The sequence below is a fragment of the Heloderma suspectum genome, chromosome 2, assembly GCF_057233095.1.
Source record: "Heloderma suspectum isolate Gila_16-S chromosome 2, 16-S_ref, whole genome shotgun sequence".
NCBI lineage: Eukaryota > Metazoa > Chordata > Lepidosauria > Squamata > Helodermatidae > Heloderma > Heloderma suspectum.
In genome coordinates, this window is record NC_139459.1 from 378,953,786 (window position 1) to 378,973,084 (window position 19,299).

Genomic DNA, 19,299 nt, shown 5'->3' on the forward strand with positions numbered 1-19,299 from the left:
ACAAGATTACACACATTTTGGTGAGCTCGCTGGTAATACTCATGGCACTGCCTTCCCTAACTGGGTGCCTTCCAGGTGTGTTTGACTGCAGATCCCATAATTCCCTGCCAGTGTGGTCACTGAGAATTATGGGAGTTATAGTCCAACATGCCTGGAGGTCCCAGGCTGGGGAAGGCTGTCAGAGGGCGAGAATTCAGTTATATCATCAGGTTTCTTTTTCTTGCTGGCAAACCTGTTTTATCAAGCAACAGAGGTACAATTGGGAGTGTCAGGGAAGGGAACAGGGCTGGGAAAGTGTCCCAAGTTGTGTGCACATCCACTGACATCAGGGATGGGGAATGTGTGGCCTTCCTGGTGTTCTTGGACTGCAACTCCCATCATCCATCACCACTGGCTATGGCATCGAGGGCTTGCAGTCCAATAATATCTGGAGGCCCCATGTTCCTGACCATTGGTATACATCAAAAGTCATTTTCTTGATCCTGGCTCCTTTGTACATATTTCTTTAAGAGAGGTCAGGCCAAACTCACCTTTCCCCCATCGCTGACCCTTGTCAGAAGATGGAGCCACATCTGTGACTTTTCGCAAACATGTTTTTCTCCAGCTCGGCACCTGCATCTTGAGCCACACGGAGAGTTCATGAAGTTGCAGAAGTGACACTTCCCCTTATAATTATCACAGACATAGTGATTCGTTCTGGTTCTTGCCAAAGCTCAAGAGATATTTTTTTTTATTTTTACCAGAGATTGCCTTAGAGACCTAAACATCAGAATCAAACATAACACAGTGTAACTTCTAGCACTATGCCTGAAAAAAACCTGGCGCATATAATATCTCATGAGCTATGGAGAGCTTGGGCTGAGATCTCGGGCAGGCTGGGATGACTGTGCTTGTGGTGTAGTTTAATAGAACTCCCCTTCTGCTCGGCACTTGCTGTATTTGGAGAGACTCACCAGCCTCGGCCTTGCATGAGTTTCCTGGCTCCTTCTGACCAGCTGGCTTGGGAGATGAGAGGAAGAGTCCCAATGGCAGTTTAGCAGGAAACCCAAAATGGTATCACTGGTCCTGCTGCTGCTGCTGCTGCTGCTGCCTCCTGCAGCCTGTGAGATGCAGAATTTAACATGTCCCCCAAATCTGATGGAACATCAAAAGGGAGCATCAAATTACTATCGGTCTGGAGACATCCTCATTAGTGGAGTCATATCTTCACAAATGTTTGAGTATCATGACCCATACATCTTTTCAGAGTCCCCGTTAAACAGGCGTGATTGGTAAGTCATGACCATTTCTTTGCTCCCCACCTGCAATCCAATTATCCCCATTTTTTGAAGACCATCCCTGGCAAATCACCCTCCCTGCTTTTCCCTCTTGTGTCTTTTGAAGGAGGATTAGGAGCTCAGTTAACATGAAGGCAACATTTAGTTAAGTTTGATTGTCCATGATTGGATAATAAGGGTTTCCTTGCATAGTATCAACCAAAAGGAAATACAGATCCAATTTCTAATCAATATTAATGTTACCTTGACTGTCTTCAAGTTAATATTATTTTCCTTATGAAGGTCATAATATTTTTAGGCATTAAGTATCAATAAACTGACTGATTTCTTGCAAATGAAATGGATGGGTCTGTGGTCTTTTATGCTGGTCTGTAAACCCCAGGTGTGATGTAATCCGCCCTCAGATCTGTCTGCCTCTGCTTTGGGACAGCTGTCCTCACTGTCCCACAAGCTTCAGTCCCCAAATTCACCAGGCAAAAGTGACACCCAATATGCCTAGCTGGTTCCCTTTACCCAACCAGGGGAAGTACCCAGGAAATATGAATGCTATCGGTAGCACATAAAGATATACAAGAAGTGGGCTTTTATCATTTAAAACAAACCATTTAAAGAGTATTTAATACAAGAGATGTTATATCTTATCATTAATCACGCAATTGTCAGCCTTATCCTGCCCCTTCTAACTCCTATTCCCACAACCCCACTATCTGGAGGTAGCTTCCTCCATCCCTAAGGCCTGTCTCCAAACCCCATCTAACCAACCAACTGTCTGCTCCTGCCTTATATAACCTCAGTCTCCACCCACACACAAGCCCCTCCCACCTTTCCCTCACTTTCTGCCAAACAATTAACCCTTGCTCTCCTGGGTTCTGTTTAACACAGCAAACACACATAAACATCACTATACACTCGACATTGTGCTTCTGGCACAGCAATCTTTTTGTGTAATGAATGTCATGGTTTTGTGAAATGGGCAGCTTGATATTCTCCAGTTCACAACCAAACCTCTGGCAACCAGGAAGTGACAACTTGTCAGCATCTAATAACACAAAATCAAGGCCAGGGTCACAACTTCAAAGCCATCTTTAGATGAATAAATGAGCCCCAGAACTTACGGTCTGCCTGCCATGCAACTTCATGATACTCATTTGAACGTTTCTGTAGCCAGAGCCAGAAGACGATTTTGGAAGGAGCATTTAAAGAGTGCCTCATAAGAAGGAACCATTTTGCCCTTTGTGTCTGTGTTTAGAGACTGCTGAGATTATTGTTGTCCCGGAATTAGGGATGGCGGAGAATTCTGCCATGGACTCTAATGAGGCTGACTTCCATCCTTGGGTTTGTTCTTTTAAGGTTTTAGGTTTTCTTATTAAAATAGCTTACTACATACCTTAAACTACAGCTGAACACTAAAGTCCGTGATAAACAATGCAATAAACTCACCTTGTGTACTACTGAAAACATATGTTTCCTAACCTTTTAAGCACTAATTCTGTCCTGAATGTGATGCTGACATTTGTAATTTTTTCTATACTAAGATTAAAGAACCCTCTTTCATCAAGTGCAGATCAGAGAATCTACCATTTCTCATAGTACTGTTCAGGAATCCACACTTCTCCCAAGGAAGCATGCATAGGGGATTGCATTGTTAGTCTGGCTTAAAATATAGAATTTTTAATAATGTAAAACATACGTAAAAATACAATGCCTGGCTTAAGTAGAAACCTGTGTAGAGTCTGGGAAGTAAGTGGCATCACAAACTACTTTTATTTATCTTTGCCCCTCCTGGGGAAAGGGGATGATACGGATTCTAAAGGAGGGTTGTAAACTACAACACCACCACCAGCCTGCTTTTCAGTAACAAATGCTGCAGTTTGCCTTAGACACCTGATTTCAGATATCTAAGGGCGCAACCCTATGGCCGCTAGACAGCAGCTAGATGGCCATAGGATAGGTCAGTTTCCGGGAAGCAACCTCAGAGCCCACGATCCGAGGTCAGTTCTCAGAGAGCCACATTGCGCAGAGCGGGGCAAAAGTGGGCATTCCAACGGCAGGGAGGGCAGAAGTGCCTTTATGACGCTTCCTGTGCATCATCCGCTTTGCCTCAGAAGGGGCACAAAGTGAGCCAAAGCAGCCTGCTTTGACTCAGGGGTCAGGCCTCGGGCCGAAGTGGTGCACAGCCCTAGTCCCTGGCATTACATACCTAGGCACACTTACTCTAAACAGCCACAGCTTGGTCCTGATGTTGTAGGTGATGTTCCTTTGGGGACTGAGATAGAGTGTTCACATTCACTCAGATTTATTTAAATTCTACAAGTAAGGACTAAAACAAAGGCATAAACAAAATGCATTTATTAAAGAAAAATAAAGTTTAATACATGTGCAAACCTTCAGCCAAGCAGGGCCATACTCACACATCCTGCATCTGTATGCCTTCCACTCACACCTGTACTTTACCAACAAGTGGATCCTCCTTTTTCTGGCAAAGATTTGGAATGTTCATTACAATACAGGACTTCCTTAGAGGCCCTGTTAACCAGGAGAAAGATCCCTTGCCCCATTATGCATGGATTTAAATACTCTTCCAAAGTTGGTGACCTCTTTCTTACTACATACTCAAAAATCTTTAAACCTATTTGCTCATGTTACATTATATATCATCCTATACCCCAAAAGTCCAACCTTTTCCCAAAGTTCTCTCCCTTATATCCCTTATATCCCTTATATCTCCCTTATATCTGAATCATGTTGTTTGTGACTTAGTTCTGCTACAGTAGATTTTGCTGCCCTACTTGTCCCATTACACATCAGCATTAATCCCCCTATTAATTAAGGAAGAAACAATAGATAACATTCCAACTGACATGACATCTCTTATCAGTTTCTACATGACATCTAGCAAGCTTCTAATACAGTAGATTTTGCTCCTCTACTTGCCCCATTACACATCAGCATTAACCTCCCTATAAGAACCATCTCTTACCCCTTAAACTTAAAGCTCCCCATACCCCACAATGTACCCAAATGTAAATTGCAAGGCCCAAGAAAATCCTTACACTGAGATTTAGATAGCATGAAAAGGGCTATAGATTTAAAAAAGAAAGTGACATTTTGTTTTCTTTTCCTGAAGGATGACTGTGTGACACATCTCTTGTAATTTCTATTTATTGTTTTCCAGTCGTGTACGTCTGAGGTACTGGCACAGCTTGTCCTTCTTGTTTGCCATCCAGGAGATCAATCAGAATCCCAGGCTCTTACCCAACATCACCTTGGGCTACAACATCTATGAGAGCCATTATTATGGAAGAACCACTTCCTATGCCATGCTACACCTGCTTACAGGAGGGAAAAGCAATTTTCCAAATTACAACTGTGGGAGAAGGAATAACCCGCTGATCCTTCTTGAAGGGGTTGAATCTGACCTCTCCATCCTGATTTCAGTCATGTCAGGCATCTACAAGATCCCACAGGTATGAATGGGGAGGGGAGGGGAGGCCAGCTGCATTGCAATGGGAGCTGGCCTCTGGCTCAGCTTGGACTCCATTCCAAAGCATCTCTGCTCACTGGGGAAGTGGGTCCTCTGGAGTGTATATTGGAGGTGAGTGGTGACCGTGGTGACACTGTTGAATGGGAACCAAGGCAGCAGAATGTGCGGCTGAAGGAGGACCATAATCAGGTATCAGCATGGGGGGGGGGTGCTTGCCAAGACCTCATGGGCTCAGAGGGGCCCAGTCCCCACCCCTGTCCATTCCTGCTTCTCTCTTTTTGGCTGTGATTGAATGGAAGTGAAGCAAAGCCAGCACTTGAACACAGTGAAGTCGGCACAAGCCAGATGATGACACAGGTGTTCCTAAGCAGTGGTGGGCAAGAAGCAGCCTGCAGGCCATATACATCTCCCCTGGCAATTGTTGTGGATGCCTACGTGGTTGTTGAAATTGGGCTCTGGAAAGTGAGCCAAGCAGTTCTTTGGCGGGCTGAGGGGAGCCCAGTTCTACTGGGAAATAACATGCTCTCTCCCTGCATGACGTGTTCCCAGCACTCTGGGATTTGGGTCCTTTGGCCATATGTGGTGGGGTGCAGCCACTCCACCATTCGATGGATGGTAGTGTACCCACCAGACCAATGAAGCTGCCCACCCCTGAGCAAAAGGCACGGACCTGCTATCAATTCTGCTCATGTTGCCCCTTCTTCTCTGTGATTCCTGAAAAAGGCTCCAATGAGCCTCAGAAACAGTATCTGTATCACATTTGGGAGTGGGAAAAACATCTGGAAAAAACATGGGAGGGGGGCTTAAATCTTCCCCTTCTGGTGAGCTAACTCATGGCAGGGAGCAGGATTAACCTTTATCTCATGGTGTCCTCAAGTGAACTGCTCTACGATACTTGGAATAACTGAAAGGTTTCCATTCACTCCAATGGGGAAAAGAAAAGCATTGCCTTTGGGGTGCGATTTTCATATGGGGTAGGTTTGCTTGTGTCTCCTGTCCCCCCACTGTCAAGGACCCCACTGTACCTCCTTGAGGAAATCACACAAAGAATGGAAGCGCCACAAAGGATGCTTCGGATCTTTTAGAACACCACCCCCATTTTTGTTATAGATTAATGATTTCAGGTTAATAAAAATCTGATCTTATCCTGAAAACAAATCAGTGCAAACGACCAGTTTCTTCCTTTCCTCACTAGATCAGTTATGGTGTTGCTAGTCGTGTTCTGAATGATAGAAGTCAGTTCCCTTTCGTCCACCGGATGGGCCCAAGGGAAGAAACCCAGTACCAGGGGATTGTCCAACTGCTCCTGTTTTTCAGATGGACGTGGATTGGTCTCTTTGCACCAGGCAATGACAATGGAGACAGGTTCATGAGAGCCATGACACCCCTGTTGACCAGGAGTGGAATTTGTGTTGCCTTCTCACAAAGACTACACATAAGAATCAGACACGAGAGTAAGTTATCTGTTGTGTGGAGACAAGTTAATGTAGTTGTATTCTATGCAGATTCTCAATATGTATTTCAACCAGTGATCAATATGCAAAGAATGCTTGAAAAGAAAGAAAATGGAGCAAAAGTCTGGATCACAACAACTTTCCCAGACATTGACTTCAACCTGTTTGTTGGTTATGGTAACTTCAAGTTCATTCATGGTTCTTGGACCTTCAAAGTGTCTACACAAAAAAGGACAAAATATGATTACTATCAACCATTTACCTCTCCTCTGCGTCTGTTTTGGGATGAATCCTTTGATTGTTTATCATCAAACCATGTGTTTTCCAAGAGAAGCTGGAAACATTGCACAGAGAAAGAGAATGTGGGGGTGCTGCCCCTGGAGGAGGTTGAGAGGGCCCTGTCCCAAGACAGCTTCAGTGCCTACAACAGTGTTCAAGCAGTGGCCCATGCTTTAAATGCTGCATATTTATACCGATCAAAGCAGACGATGCTGATGGTGGGTGGACGGGACAGGCTGAAACATCAAAGGCTGCAGCCATGGCAGGTATTGCATTTTGCAACACCACCATAGTGGTGAAAGACTCGGTGTGGAGATGTTATGTGCACATAACCATTCCTTGTGCATTAGGGAGTGGTTTCTGTGTCTGAGAGATAGCTTGGTATCCTGCTCTAGACAGGCCACATTCCGTATGTAGGACCAGGCTCATAGTCTGTGGCACTCCTAGATCCATTGTTGTTGCTGGAGTTCTCAGTGACCCCAGTTGCTCATGGTGTCTTTTACAGTTTTGTCTGCTTTCCCAGCTACAACCACTCCTAGATGGGTACAGCTTGGCCACAGTGGTACCGATATCGGTCATTTCAAACCTGGGCTACCAGCTCCATGTGAGGATACCCCTGAGACCAGTCCAGAAGGTACAGGCAGTGCAGAGTGTGACTGCCTGACTGTTGTCATGTGCCACTCCAAGGCAGCATGTAACCCTTCTGCTGAAAGCATTGCACTCATGCCTATTTGATACCAGGCCTGGATTGAGGTTTGATCAAGGTCTGTAAAGCCAAGGACAACTTGGGACCAGGACACTTGAGGACATGCCTTCTTCCTCATCGTCCTGCTCGATCACTGCTGTCTTAGGCAGAGGCCCTCCAGAGGGGCCCACTTGGGTTTGGTATCTGCTTGGAAACCACCAGGAGGAGGGCCTTTGAGTGTGCTGTCTCCCAACTGGAGGAACTGCCTTCCAACTATCAGGCATACCCGGACAGTGGACACTCCTTTGTTTTTTCAGCAGTTGCTGAACACTTTAGCTTGGAAAAAAGCAGGGCAACGGGAGGCATGATAGAGGTGTACAAAATTATCCTTTAAAAGGGGTTAGACACATTCCTGGAGGAAAAGGCTATTAATGGCTACTAGTCTTGATGGCTACATGCTACCTCCAGCACCAGAGGCAGTGAGCCTGTTTGCACCAGTTTCTGGGGAACATGGGTGGGAGGGTGCTGTTGCGCTCATGCCCAACTTTTCGGTTCCTGGTCAGCAGCTGGTTTGCCAGTGTGTGAACAGAATGCTGGACTAGATGGATCCTTGGTCTGATCCATCATGGCTCTTCTTATATTCTTATGTTCCTATGTTTTCTTTTCAGGCAAGCATTTTTTGACAAATGAGCTTCTACTCAGACCAGATGAGGACAGATCCAGCCTTCTTAGCTGAAGTTGGACTCTCTTCCTCATCTCTCTCTCTCTCTCTCTCTCTCTCTCTCTTTCTCTCTGTTGGTCCCATGGCATAGACTTCCCTATTCAGAAAGGGCCCATCTATGCAGGGGTTCTCTCAGACACGGGAGCTCTCTCTGGTTGTTTCTGTCCTTTCTTCCTCCTTGCTCATATAACCCTTGGGTCAGAAGGCATGGCAGTGAAGCAGCCCTATTTATTTATTTATTTATTTATTTATTTATTTATTTCTACACTGCCCAACAGCCAAAGCTCTCTGGGTGGCTCACAAAAATTAAAACCACAAAGCACGGCATAAAACAATATAAAATATGAAAGCTTAAAACCACAATATAACAGTACAACCAGAATAGAACCTAGCAGCAATGCAGAGATTTAAAATACGCATTTAAAACACCAAAGCTAAAAGACTGGGATGCTAAATGCTAAAATACTGGGAGAATAAAAAGGTCTTCGCATGTAACCGGAAGGAGTACAATGTAGGTTTCAGGCAAACCTCTCGGGAGCTCATTCCACAGCCTGGGTGCCACAGCAGAAAAGGCCTTCTTCCTGGTAGTCCTTGCCTCACTTCCTTTGGCAGGGGCTCATGGAGAAGGACCACTGAGGATGGTGTTCGGACCCAGGCAGGCACATATGGGAGTAGGCGATCATTCAGATAACCTGAACCGAGAACTACCGGAAGTACAAGCGGGGTTTCGAAGAGGCAGAGGAACTAGAGATCAAATCGCCAACATTCCCTGGATCATGGAGAAAGCAAGAGAATTCCAGAAAAACGTTTGTTTCTGCTTCATTGACTACGCTAAAGCCTTTGATTGTGTGGATCACAACAAACTCTGGCAAATTCTGAAAGAGATGGGAGTACCAGACCATGGGACCTGTCTCCTGAGAAACCTGTACGAGGGTCAAGAAGCAACAGTAAGAACCGGACATGGAACAACCAATTGGTTCAAAACTGGGAAAGGAGTACGACAAGGCTGCATATTGTCACCCTGCTTATTTAATTTATATGCAGAGTACATCATGAGAAACGCCGGGTTGGATGAATCAGAGGTTGGAATTAAGATTGCCGGGAGAATGATCAATAACCTCAGATACGCAGACGATACCACCCTAATGGCAGAAAGCGAAGAGGATCTAAAGAGCCTCTTGTTGAGGGTGAAAGTGGAGAGTGCAAAAGCTGGTTTGAAAGTCAACATTAAAAAAATGAAGATCATGGCATGTGGCCCCATCACTTCCTGGCATATAGAAGGGGAAGAAATGGAAGCAGTGACAGATGTTATTTTCTTGGGCTCCAAGATCACCACAGATGGTGACTGTAGCCATGAAATTAAAAGATGCTTGCTCCTTGGGAGGAAAGCTATGGCAAACCTAGGCAGCATAGTAAGAAGCAGAGACATCACCTTGCCGACAGAGGTTCGTATAATCAAAGCTATGGTTTTCCCAGTAGTAATGTATGGCTGTGAGAGCTGGTCTATAAGGAAGGCTGAGCATCGAAGAATTGACGCTTTTGAACTGTTACGAGTCCCCTGGACAGCAAGGAGGTCTAATCAGTCAATCCTAAAGGAAATCAACTCCGAGTGCTCATTGGAAGGACAGATACGGAAGCTGAAGCTCAAATACTTTGGCCACCTAATGCGAAGAGAAAACTCCCTGGAAAAGACCCTGATGCTGGGATGATTGAAGGCAAAAGGAGAAGGGGACGGCAGAGGATGAGATGGCTAGATAGCATCACCGATGCGATGAATATGAACTTGAGCACACTCCAGGAGAGAGCGGAGGACAGGCAGGCCTGGCGTGCTATGGTCCATGGGGTCATGAAGAGTCGGACATGACTTAACTACTGAACAACAACAAGCCGTTAAGGGCTTTGAATGTTAATACCAGCCCTTTAATCAGGCCTGGAAAAGGACTGGCAGCCAGCACAGCTGAGAAAGTACTGGCAACATGTGATCTCATGGGCCAGTCCCTGGGGATGTCTCCACCAGCGATTTACTCCAAGCCGGCTGCATGTTGAATCATAGAATCATAGAATAGTAGGGTTGGAAGGGGCCTACAAGGCCATTGAGTCCAATCCCCTGCTCAATGCAGGAATCCAAGCATCCCTGACAAATGGCTGTCCAGCCTCGTCTTGAAGGCCTCCAGTGTGGGAGAGCCCACCACCTCCCCAGGTAATTGAGGTCATTAGAGATACCTGACATCGTGGCCATCCAGCAGCCGCCCTGGAGCTGATCAGGGAAAAACCCAGATTTCCAGAGACTGGTTAAAGTCCGATTCTTTTCCTTAAGTCGGGTTCTCACTAGGATAGTTGTCGTATGCCCCACCCCCTGCACTGACCTCGGGTATGCTAGCCCTGCCCAGGAATGTTACTTCTCATTGTGCTGAACGAGACTTGCCCTCTTAATGCCCACAGAACTTACAGAGATCCCCCTCAATTGACATGGCACAGTTAAAAGCCCAATTCCCTAAGTGCTGTAAAGCACGATCTCTACGCTCTGATTCTGCTTTGTTTGGTTTATTGCCTTAGGAAGATACTACTTCCACCCTTCGTTATGGAGATGCTGCAGGTTAAATGGGCATTGGTTTCCATCTTTGTGTTTACTGCTCTCTTTCCCAGCATAAGCATATGTGTGTCTACTCAGAAGTAACTCCCACTGTGGTCAATGAGGCTTGCTCCTGAAATGCAGGTGCATCTGGACTTTCAGGGGAAGAGAGAATGGGGGGGCAGAGGAGGAGAGGGGAAGCCTCCCTTATTGGTTGAGCAGCCCTTGCCAGTCAGATGACGTTCACTCCAAGCCCCCCACCCCCACCCGGAAGCATGTTCTATGAAGATATTTTTAGTGCCCCAGAGAACCTGCTTGTGGAGCCCTAAATGGACCTCACTGCAGCAAAATTGATTCCTTTGAAAAAATCCAGGACTCCTCCATAAGCTTCTCCTTCTGTTGTCATATAAACAGGGCACCTGTTAACAATCTTGCTGCCCTATTTTGGACCAGCTGAAGTTTCCAGTCCATTTTCAAGGCAGCCCCACGTATAATGCATTGCAGGAATATAGACAAGAGGTTATCAGAGCATGGACAACTGTCGATAGTCTATCTCTGTCCAGATAAGGGTGTGATTTGTATACCAGCCGAGGCAGATAAAAAGCACTCTGTGCCACTGAGTTGACCTGTACCTCAAGTGACAGTTCTGGGTCCAAGAGCACCTCCAAACCACGAACGTGATCCTTTAGGGGGAGTGCAACCTTCCCCCCCCCCCGCACAGGCTGAACATCACCTAGCTGGGCAGACGAACCACCCACCAGCAGTACCTCCACCTTGCCTGGATTGAGTTTCAGTTTATTGGCCCTCATCCAGTCCATTACTGTGCCCAGGCACTGATTCAGAACAGCCACTGCCTCAACTGGGCTTGATGAAAAATCCAAGTAGACTTGGGCGTCATCGGCATATTGATGGCACCTCAGCCCAGACGTCCGGATAATCTCCCACAGTGGTTTCATGTAGGTGTTGAACAGCATAGGGGATAAAATAGAGGCCTGTGGAGCCCCATAGCATAATTGCTGAGGCACAGGGCAATAACTCCCCAACACCTCCTTCTGGATCCAGCCATCCAAGTAGGAGCGCAACCATGGCAGTGCAGTCTCAACCCAACAACTTACCCAGAAAGATACCATGGCTGATGGTATCGAAAACCGCTGAGAGGTCCAGGAGAATCAACAGGGTTGCACTCCCCCATCCCTCTCTTGGCAGAGGTCATCCCACAGGGCGACCAAGGCAGTTTCCATTCCAGAAGCAGGCCTGAAGCCCAATTGAAATGGATGTAGATAATCCATTTCATTCAAGAGTGCCTGAAGTTGTCCTGCAACCACCTGCTACAGCACCTTCCACAAGGTCTGGATGTTTGGGTAGCTGCACAACCCCCCCCCCCCAAGTTATTACCAAACAAGAGTATTTAGTAATAAATAGCAATAACAGAAGCAATTAACATTAGCATAGACAAAGCAACTATGTCCCCAAGTTCAAAAAACCTTCCCATTTTGTCCCAAGATCTAGATGTGCCTTGGAGCATCTTTTTGCTTTACTCACAGGTAATCCAAAAAAAAAAAAGGAGAAGGGGACGGCAGAGGATGAGATGGCTAGATAGCATCACGGATGCAATGAATATGAACTTGAGCACGCTCCGGGAGAGAGCGCAGGACAGGAAGGCCTGGCGTGCTATGGTCCATGGGGTCACGAAGAGTCGGACACGACTGAACGACTGAACAACAACAACAATCCAAAGAAGCAAGCTGTTCTTGGGTTGATTTCTTTATTCCATTCATGTCAAGAGGCAAAAATTGAGTGTGTTACGGTAGATGGTGCTTGTGGTTTCGCTTGGTTGAAAAAACCATCAGCAAGAACCCTGAGTGCACTGCAGTATATTTTGGTCCAGTGAGTAGGATGGAAGTTGTAGTCCAAAATGTCTGGAGGCACCAGGTTGGAGAAGGCGACCAGATTGGAGACCTGGTTGGAGAAGGTGGCGACCAGGTTTGAGAAGGTGCAGATTAATGACTCTGGACTTCCCCAAAATGCTGAAGCAGAAAGAGGAGACTCAGGAAGGTATCTCAGCTGTGACTGAAAGAAGAAGAAGACTGTCATCCCCTCTGAGTTTAGATGGGACATGCATTGGCCCCATTTTGTAGAGGATTAGAGCTCCAAGTGAGAACGACTAAGATATTGAATCTGCTTCCATGTTTTCTAAATGCTGTTTGTTTTCTCTGTTGTTCTAGTTTCACACTTTCTTAAGAGAAGGACGGCTTTCTAATACTTCCATGGAGGGATTGTATTTGGATGAGAATGGGGAGCTGGAACCTGACTTTGATATCGTGAATTGGGTGCTATCTTTCAATGACGAAAAGGGTAGAGTGAAAATTGGGAGTATACATAGACAGGCATTCACAGACATAAAGCTCACCATGAAACCAGAAGCCATTGTGCTGCCCAAGCATTTTAATGGGGTAGGGGAAATCATTTGTGTCACATTACTGATGGGTTAAATTCTAATAATATGTTGAATATTACATGTGAGACTTCTAATACAATTCTATGCACAACTACCTCATTTGAGCTGGCAAGGAAGGGCTGGTGGAGTAGATCTAAGGAGTGGTGAATGTGTCTTTGCATGATGGAGTGGTGCCTGCCACCTTGAAGGAGGTGTTGGTGTGTCTGCTGAGAAAACCCTCCCCAGAGGTTTTATATATATGAATATATATGAGTGACTAAACCCCGTTCTGGGTAAGGTGCTTGAGAGGGTGGTGGCTGGGCAATTGTAGATGTTCTTGGAGGATACTGATTATCTCACCCCATTTCAGTCTGGGTTAAGGCCTGCTTTGCGGACAGAATCACCTTTGGTCACCATGGTGGCTGACCTCTTGTGGGAGAGTGACAGAGTTAGTACAGCCCCATTGATCTTGCTTGAACTCTCAGTGGCTTTTGATACCCTTGACCACAATAGTCTTTTGGATTGTCTCCATAAGCTGGGAACTGTGGGCATTGTTCTACAGTTGGTATGCTCTTACTTGCATGGAGAGTTCCAGAAAGTAGTGGTTTATCAATCTATCAAATAAATAAATAAACAAACAAACAAACAAACAAATCCTTGAGACAGCTTAATATCTCCCAAAGCTTGTCTTGGTCCTGCTCAAACTTTGCCACTTGGACCTCCCTGTCTCATTCTTTCCTATTTCTTGCCTGTCTATCTTTCCAATGCCATTTATATAGCAGATAATGTGTGTGGGTTTACACATATCTCCGGAATGCCATAATCCTGTTCAGATGGAGCAGCATTAGGAGCAAACCCATCCAGGTCTCCATCCACACTCAGAGTCTCATACTTCCTCCTTGCCACCATGCACTGCAGTGCAATAGTACAGGAGGTCTCAAGTTACTCTAAATTGGAGTACTCCAGAGATCAGACTGGAAGCTTGGAGGGGCCAGATGGGGCCACCGTTGAAGGTGGGCACTGGGGCAGGTCATAAAGGCAGCATCACATCTATTTTAGAAGCACTTCATTGGTTCCCACTCAACTTCAGGATGCACATCTAGGTGCTGAAACAATGGAAGCACTGCACAATCTAGGGTGAGGGTAGTACAAGGGACATCTTCCGTATGACTCATGCATGTGTTCTCTTAGAATAAATGATGAGGCCCCCTCCAAGTAGCACAACCATGTGAGATTTGGCTGGTAACAATCTGCAGGAAGGTATTTTGTTCTGTGGCATTGTCCTTGGATAGTTTGGTCCACCATGAGCATCAAGTAAGAAGGCCAAGGGTTCTTTTGGTCATTTCAATGGGATTTTTATGATGTGATGCTTCAGTGTTGACTTGTTCATTTTTGCTTAATTTAAATGTTTAATTGGATGTATTCTGTGATTTTGTATATGGGTTTAAACCTGTGTGAGCCATGTCAGGGAATTATTTTGGGGCAAAAAGGCATGATAACAATAGAAACACAAATCAAAATCATCCGTTCTTATTTACACAGATCTGATTTACAGGAGATTTTTTCCACCCTAAACCTGTGAAATTATATGTACTCCGTACTGCTTTGTGAGTCTTGGCATTGAAGGCGGCTTTCTCGATTTTACTCTTTTGTATTGCGAGTTGCCTTTGAAAGTCTCCGGTCTTGAATGGTGGCTACGAAATATATTAAGGGTGCAATGCTATGGAGATAGGTGGCCGCCTCCGAACTCAGAAGGTATAGCAAGCCTTTGCCAATCTAGAAGCAACCAAGACAGTAGTCTGTTTGTGTGCCTTCCAGGACAGATCCTGGGAGAAAAGTATACCCAAATACTTGAAAGATGAGCACTGTGCAATACAGTGATTATTGAGGGACAATTTATGTCTTTGGGGTCTCTTGGCAAACGCCGTAATTGTAATTTTATCATAATTAATTTTAAGACATTCAGTTCTACAATAAGTTCCCAGCTTTTTCAATAAGATAAAAATCCCTTTCAGTGTAAGGATAACAAGACCATATCATCTGCATATAAGAGGATAGAGTTCTTACATAGTCCTACAGATGGTGGGGGGAGGAGGAGGGGGAAGAGAGTTCATCCACAGTATTATTAATGTAGAAACGGAATAAAACAGGTGCTAACAAGCACCCCTGTCTTACCCATCTGAGAGTTGTGATCTTTCAGATAAAGTACCCAGAGAGTCTGTGTGTACCTGCATACTAGTATGCGTAGAAAGCTGTTGAATTAAAATGAGAAGTCTCCTGTCAATATTGGTGGCCTGCAATTTATCCCATAGTCTGGTCCTGTTTATCAAATCGAATGCTAATGAAAGCGGCAAACATAGATTTTGAGGGCTCATGGATGGAATTCTGAATTAGATGCTGCAAAAGAAAACACTGGTCTATTGTTCTGACTCCTGTCCTAAAGCCAGCTTGTTCAGGATGGATTATCTGATTGATTTCTGCCCAGTCTAATAACCTATTCAGTAGGAATCTCAAGTTTAGAAGCAATGCCTAATAAACTAATAGGTCTATAATTACCGGAGCTTGTTTTGTCACCTTTTTTGCAAAAGGGGAACACAATACTGTTTTTCAATCCCTGGGACATCCAACCTGAAGAGTTAATAAACGAGAACAATCTTGCTAGAATAGGAGCCCACTGATCAGAGTTTGCTTTAAATAATTCTGGTGGTATCATATCCTCACCTGGGGCTTTACCATGATGAAACCATCTCCCCTGATGAAACCATCTCCCCAAACATGTGTTCTTTTTCTTGGAGACAAGCCAATCCCAGTTCTTGCCATAGATACTTAGAGTATTTCAACGTCTTTGTTTTTTGAAGATTTTTTTATATAGATATTGCAATCCTACCAATAGCCCAAACTGCTTGTTAGGTTTAAAAAGAAGGCAAGATATTCCAAAACAAACTAGTTCTTTCCTCGCTTTCCTACACTCATGGTCAAACCAGGAGGCTTCAGAAATAAAGCTGTTTCTAGGTCTGAACGTTTTTAACTAAAGAGGGGTCCAAGCTACTTATAATACTAATCTAAGCATTTCCAATGTCTCCATTGTGGTTTTTTGGTTTGTTTTTGTAATGCTCTAAGCTGGATAAGATGTAGGTTGTGGTCCCATGTAGATGTGGTCCCATTCTCAAGTCATCCAAGATGCCCCACTCTTGGTGGGATTTGTTCCACACTTTGTTTAACAGAGATAAGATTCATGGCAAGTGATCACTCTCAGCTTGCTCCTTAGTTTGAAACTTTGCCACATGGGGCAATAATGTAGTAGGCATTAGTCTACCACACTCCAACCTCTAGAGCTCAAAGATGTAAAGTATCTAACAGATTTATCAAGTTAAATCCCACGTACACCCATTAATGGATGTTTATAGAAAATCTTCTATAAACTGCTAGAGTTTCAGGTCTCATCCAGTGAGCAATAGCCCAGTGGAAAAATATCTTCCATGAATGTGGAAATTTGACTGCCTTCAGATTTGAATCCTACACCTATATGAGGATCAAAATCTCCACATATTAGAAGATCAGTGCCAGGGTAGCATAATAAGACAGTTTCCAGAAGACTGTCTAGACTATTCCATAATGACAGCTCTGCTGGAGGAATGTAAACATTTCTACAAATAATCTTTCTGCCCTTCCTATTGTGAATAATCAAAGTCCGGATGTATTGACATGTTTTACTGCTGCTCTTCATTGCTTTGTTTTATGGCTGTTCACTCACTCTCACACAAACATTTTATTGCATATGACGAAAAGCCATTACAAACAACAGAGCTTAAGACATGATGCAGCAACAACAGAAACCATGATTCAAGTTAATATATCACCTGCACAATTAACTGCAATAGCATTCAGAGCAACTGCAAAAAGTATGTTTTGAAGCAGTAGCAAATAAAGCTGTTTTATATGTACTATAAGGATTGCGATCTCACAGGAACTGGTTTCATGGCTGCTCTTTTATTGCTGTTGCTTGTAATTTCTGTTATTCTAGGACTGTGTTTTAGTTTACTTTGGTATTATACCTTGCATCTTTCTGTACAGTGTCTTCAGCACATGTATAGAAAAGGTGGGATATGGCGGTTGAAACAAACAAACAAATTTTTTTTTCCCTGCCATGATGTTGTGCAAAAATACAAAAACAAACCCCCCACACCTAGGAAGACACTGAACAAAGGCCTGGGGTCACACTGAGTCACTAGGACTACAGAGTCTGTTGGGTCCTTTCAAAACTCTATGATTCATTTCCAGAGAGACAAATACATCTTTTTTTCTTTGTGCTGCTTCTCTTTATTGCTAGACCATGCCTCGTTCCAGGTGCGTCAAGAGCTGCCGCCCCGGATATGCCAAAGAGATTCAGGAAGGAAAGCCACCTTGCTGCTATGCTTGTGCTCCATGTGCGGAAGGGACAGTCTCCATTCATGAAGGTGGGTGACCTCAGAGTTATGGGCGTTCTCTTAGGCAAATGTTTACATCAGCCTAATGCTTTCCCCTACTCTGTTTTAATTCTCTCTTCTGTTTATTTAAAACCATTTAACAAAACCTCCTATGAATGTGTAAGATAAGAAGGCTTTATGAAGGATTCCTACCCTGTGTAGGAAACTTAAGGGGAGTTCATTGGAATTAGCCATTGGCTATCAGTTAGCTTAACATACCCCACAGGGATATGGTGAAGATAAAATTAGGATAACACAGAGACTCTCCTGAACAATGTTTGGCTTGTCACACTTGCGAATTCATATTTGAACAACACACGATGCTACTTTTATTCCAAGTCAACCAAAAAATCCCTCAAGCTCAGTATTGGCTATTTTACACAGGCTTGCATCAGCTCAGTTATGTCTCTCAGATCCAGGTTTCCTGCCCCAATGACTTGAGATCCTTCTTTGGGGATGAGGCCATGGGTGGAACCTACTGATCAGAAAGCAGGTCCTCTACCAGGGAAGTTCTCTCTCTCTCTCTCTCTCTCTCCGCCCTTCGTTACACATTGTTTTTTCCTGACCTCTTCCATGCTCCCTTCTCTCTTCCAAATGGAATAGAACACCGCAGGTTCTGGATGTATGACTGATATTAATGATGCTGAGGTCACCCCTTCTTTTCAGATGCAGACCATTGCACCAAGTGTCCAGAAGATCAACATCCAAACAAGGCCCATGATCAATGTGTCCCCAAGGATATCACCTTCCTCTCCTATGGAGAACCTTTGGGGATCATCCTGGCTTCCTTTGCACTATTCTTGTCTTTAATCACAGCCTCTGTGTTAGGAATCTTCATTAAATACTTAGAAACACCAATAGTCAAAGCCAACAACCGGAACCTCTCCTACATTCTCCTTGTCTCCCTCCTGCTTTCCTTTTGGTCCTCCTTCCTGTTCATTGGCCGTCCAAGGAAAGTGACCTGCCTTTTCCGACAAACAGCCTTCAGCATCATCTTCTCAGTTTGCATCACTTCTGTGTTAGCCAAAACGATCACTGTGGTGCTGGCCTTTCTGTGCACAATGCCAGGGAACAAGGTGAAAGGATGGCTGGGGAAGAGTCTTGCCAACTCCATTGTAATTTCTTGTTCCAGTGTCCAAGTTGTCATCTGCTCCATCTGGCTGGGCATCTCTCCACCCTTCCCTGACTCTGACATGCACTCCCAGCCTGGGCAGATTACCCTGGAATGCAATGAAGGGTCTGTCGCCATGTTTTATACTGCTCTTGGCTACACGGGCTTCCTGGCTGCCATCTGCTTGATGGTGGCTTTCCTAGCCAGGAAGCTGCCTGGGGCCTTCAATGAAGCAAAGCTGATCACCTTCAGCATGCTCATCTTTTCAAGTGTCTGGGTCTCCTTTGTGCCCACCTACCTGAGCACGAAGGGGAAATACATAGTAGCCGTGCAGGTCTTCTCTATCTTGGCCTCCAGTGCTGGGTTGCTGTGCTGCATCTTTCTTCCCAAGTGCTACATTATTGTACTGAGGCCAGATCTGAATAGAAAGGAGCATCTCCTTCTGAAAACTAAAGATGGCATCTTATCAGACTTAGAGAGGTGGAAGAATTCCACCCCCACGTAGTGATGTACAAATGTTATGAAATCCATTCTGTTTCTTTTTCATAGCTTGTTAGGGATCTTTCATTCCATCATCCACAGTGATTTGAGAAAGTGTATTGAATCCGGTCCACATTTTCTGGTTGGCCGTTTGCAAACTCCCAAGATTGGCCTGTGTCTGCCTCTGTTCAAGGAGGGAGGGAAATCCCATTGACAGCAAATTGGCTTCTGATTTGGAGGTGACAGGCACTGCTTTCCCACCCAAGCAGTAGTGCCTAAAGCAACTACTTAAAAAAAATCGTAAAACATGCCAAGCTCTGCCACATGAATTGC

The 19,299-nt window shown here is 44.8% G+C and overlaps 1 protein-coding gene across 1 annotated transcript; it reads left to right on the forward strand.

Annotated features, from left to right (window-relative positions):
- The first annotated feature begins 1,050 nt into the window (after positions 1-1,050).
- On the forward strand, positions 1,051-18,991 carry LOC146356334 (extracellular calcium-sensing receptor-like). Its single transcript, XM_084830057.1, has 7 exons — positions 1,051-1,271; positions 5,061-5,223; positions 6,545-6,760; positions 7,018-7,128; positions 10,457-10,496; positions 13,743-13,922; positions 18,042-18,991. The coding sequence occupies exons 1-7, from the start codon at positions 1,051-1,053 to the stop codon at positions 18,989-18,991; spliced, it is 1,881 nt and encodes a 626-aa protein (XP_084686183.1).
- The last annotated feature ends 308 nt before the right edge of the window (positions 18,992-19,299 follow it).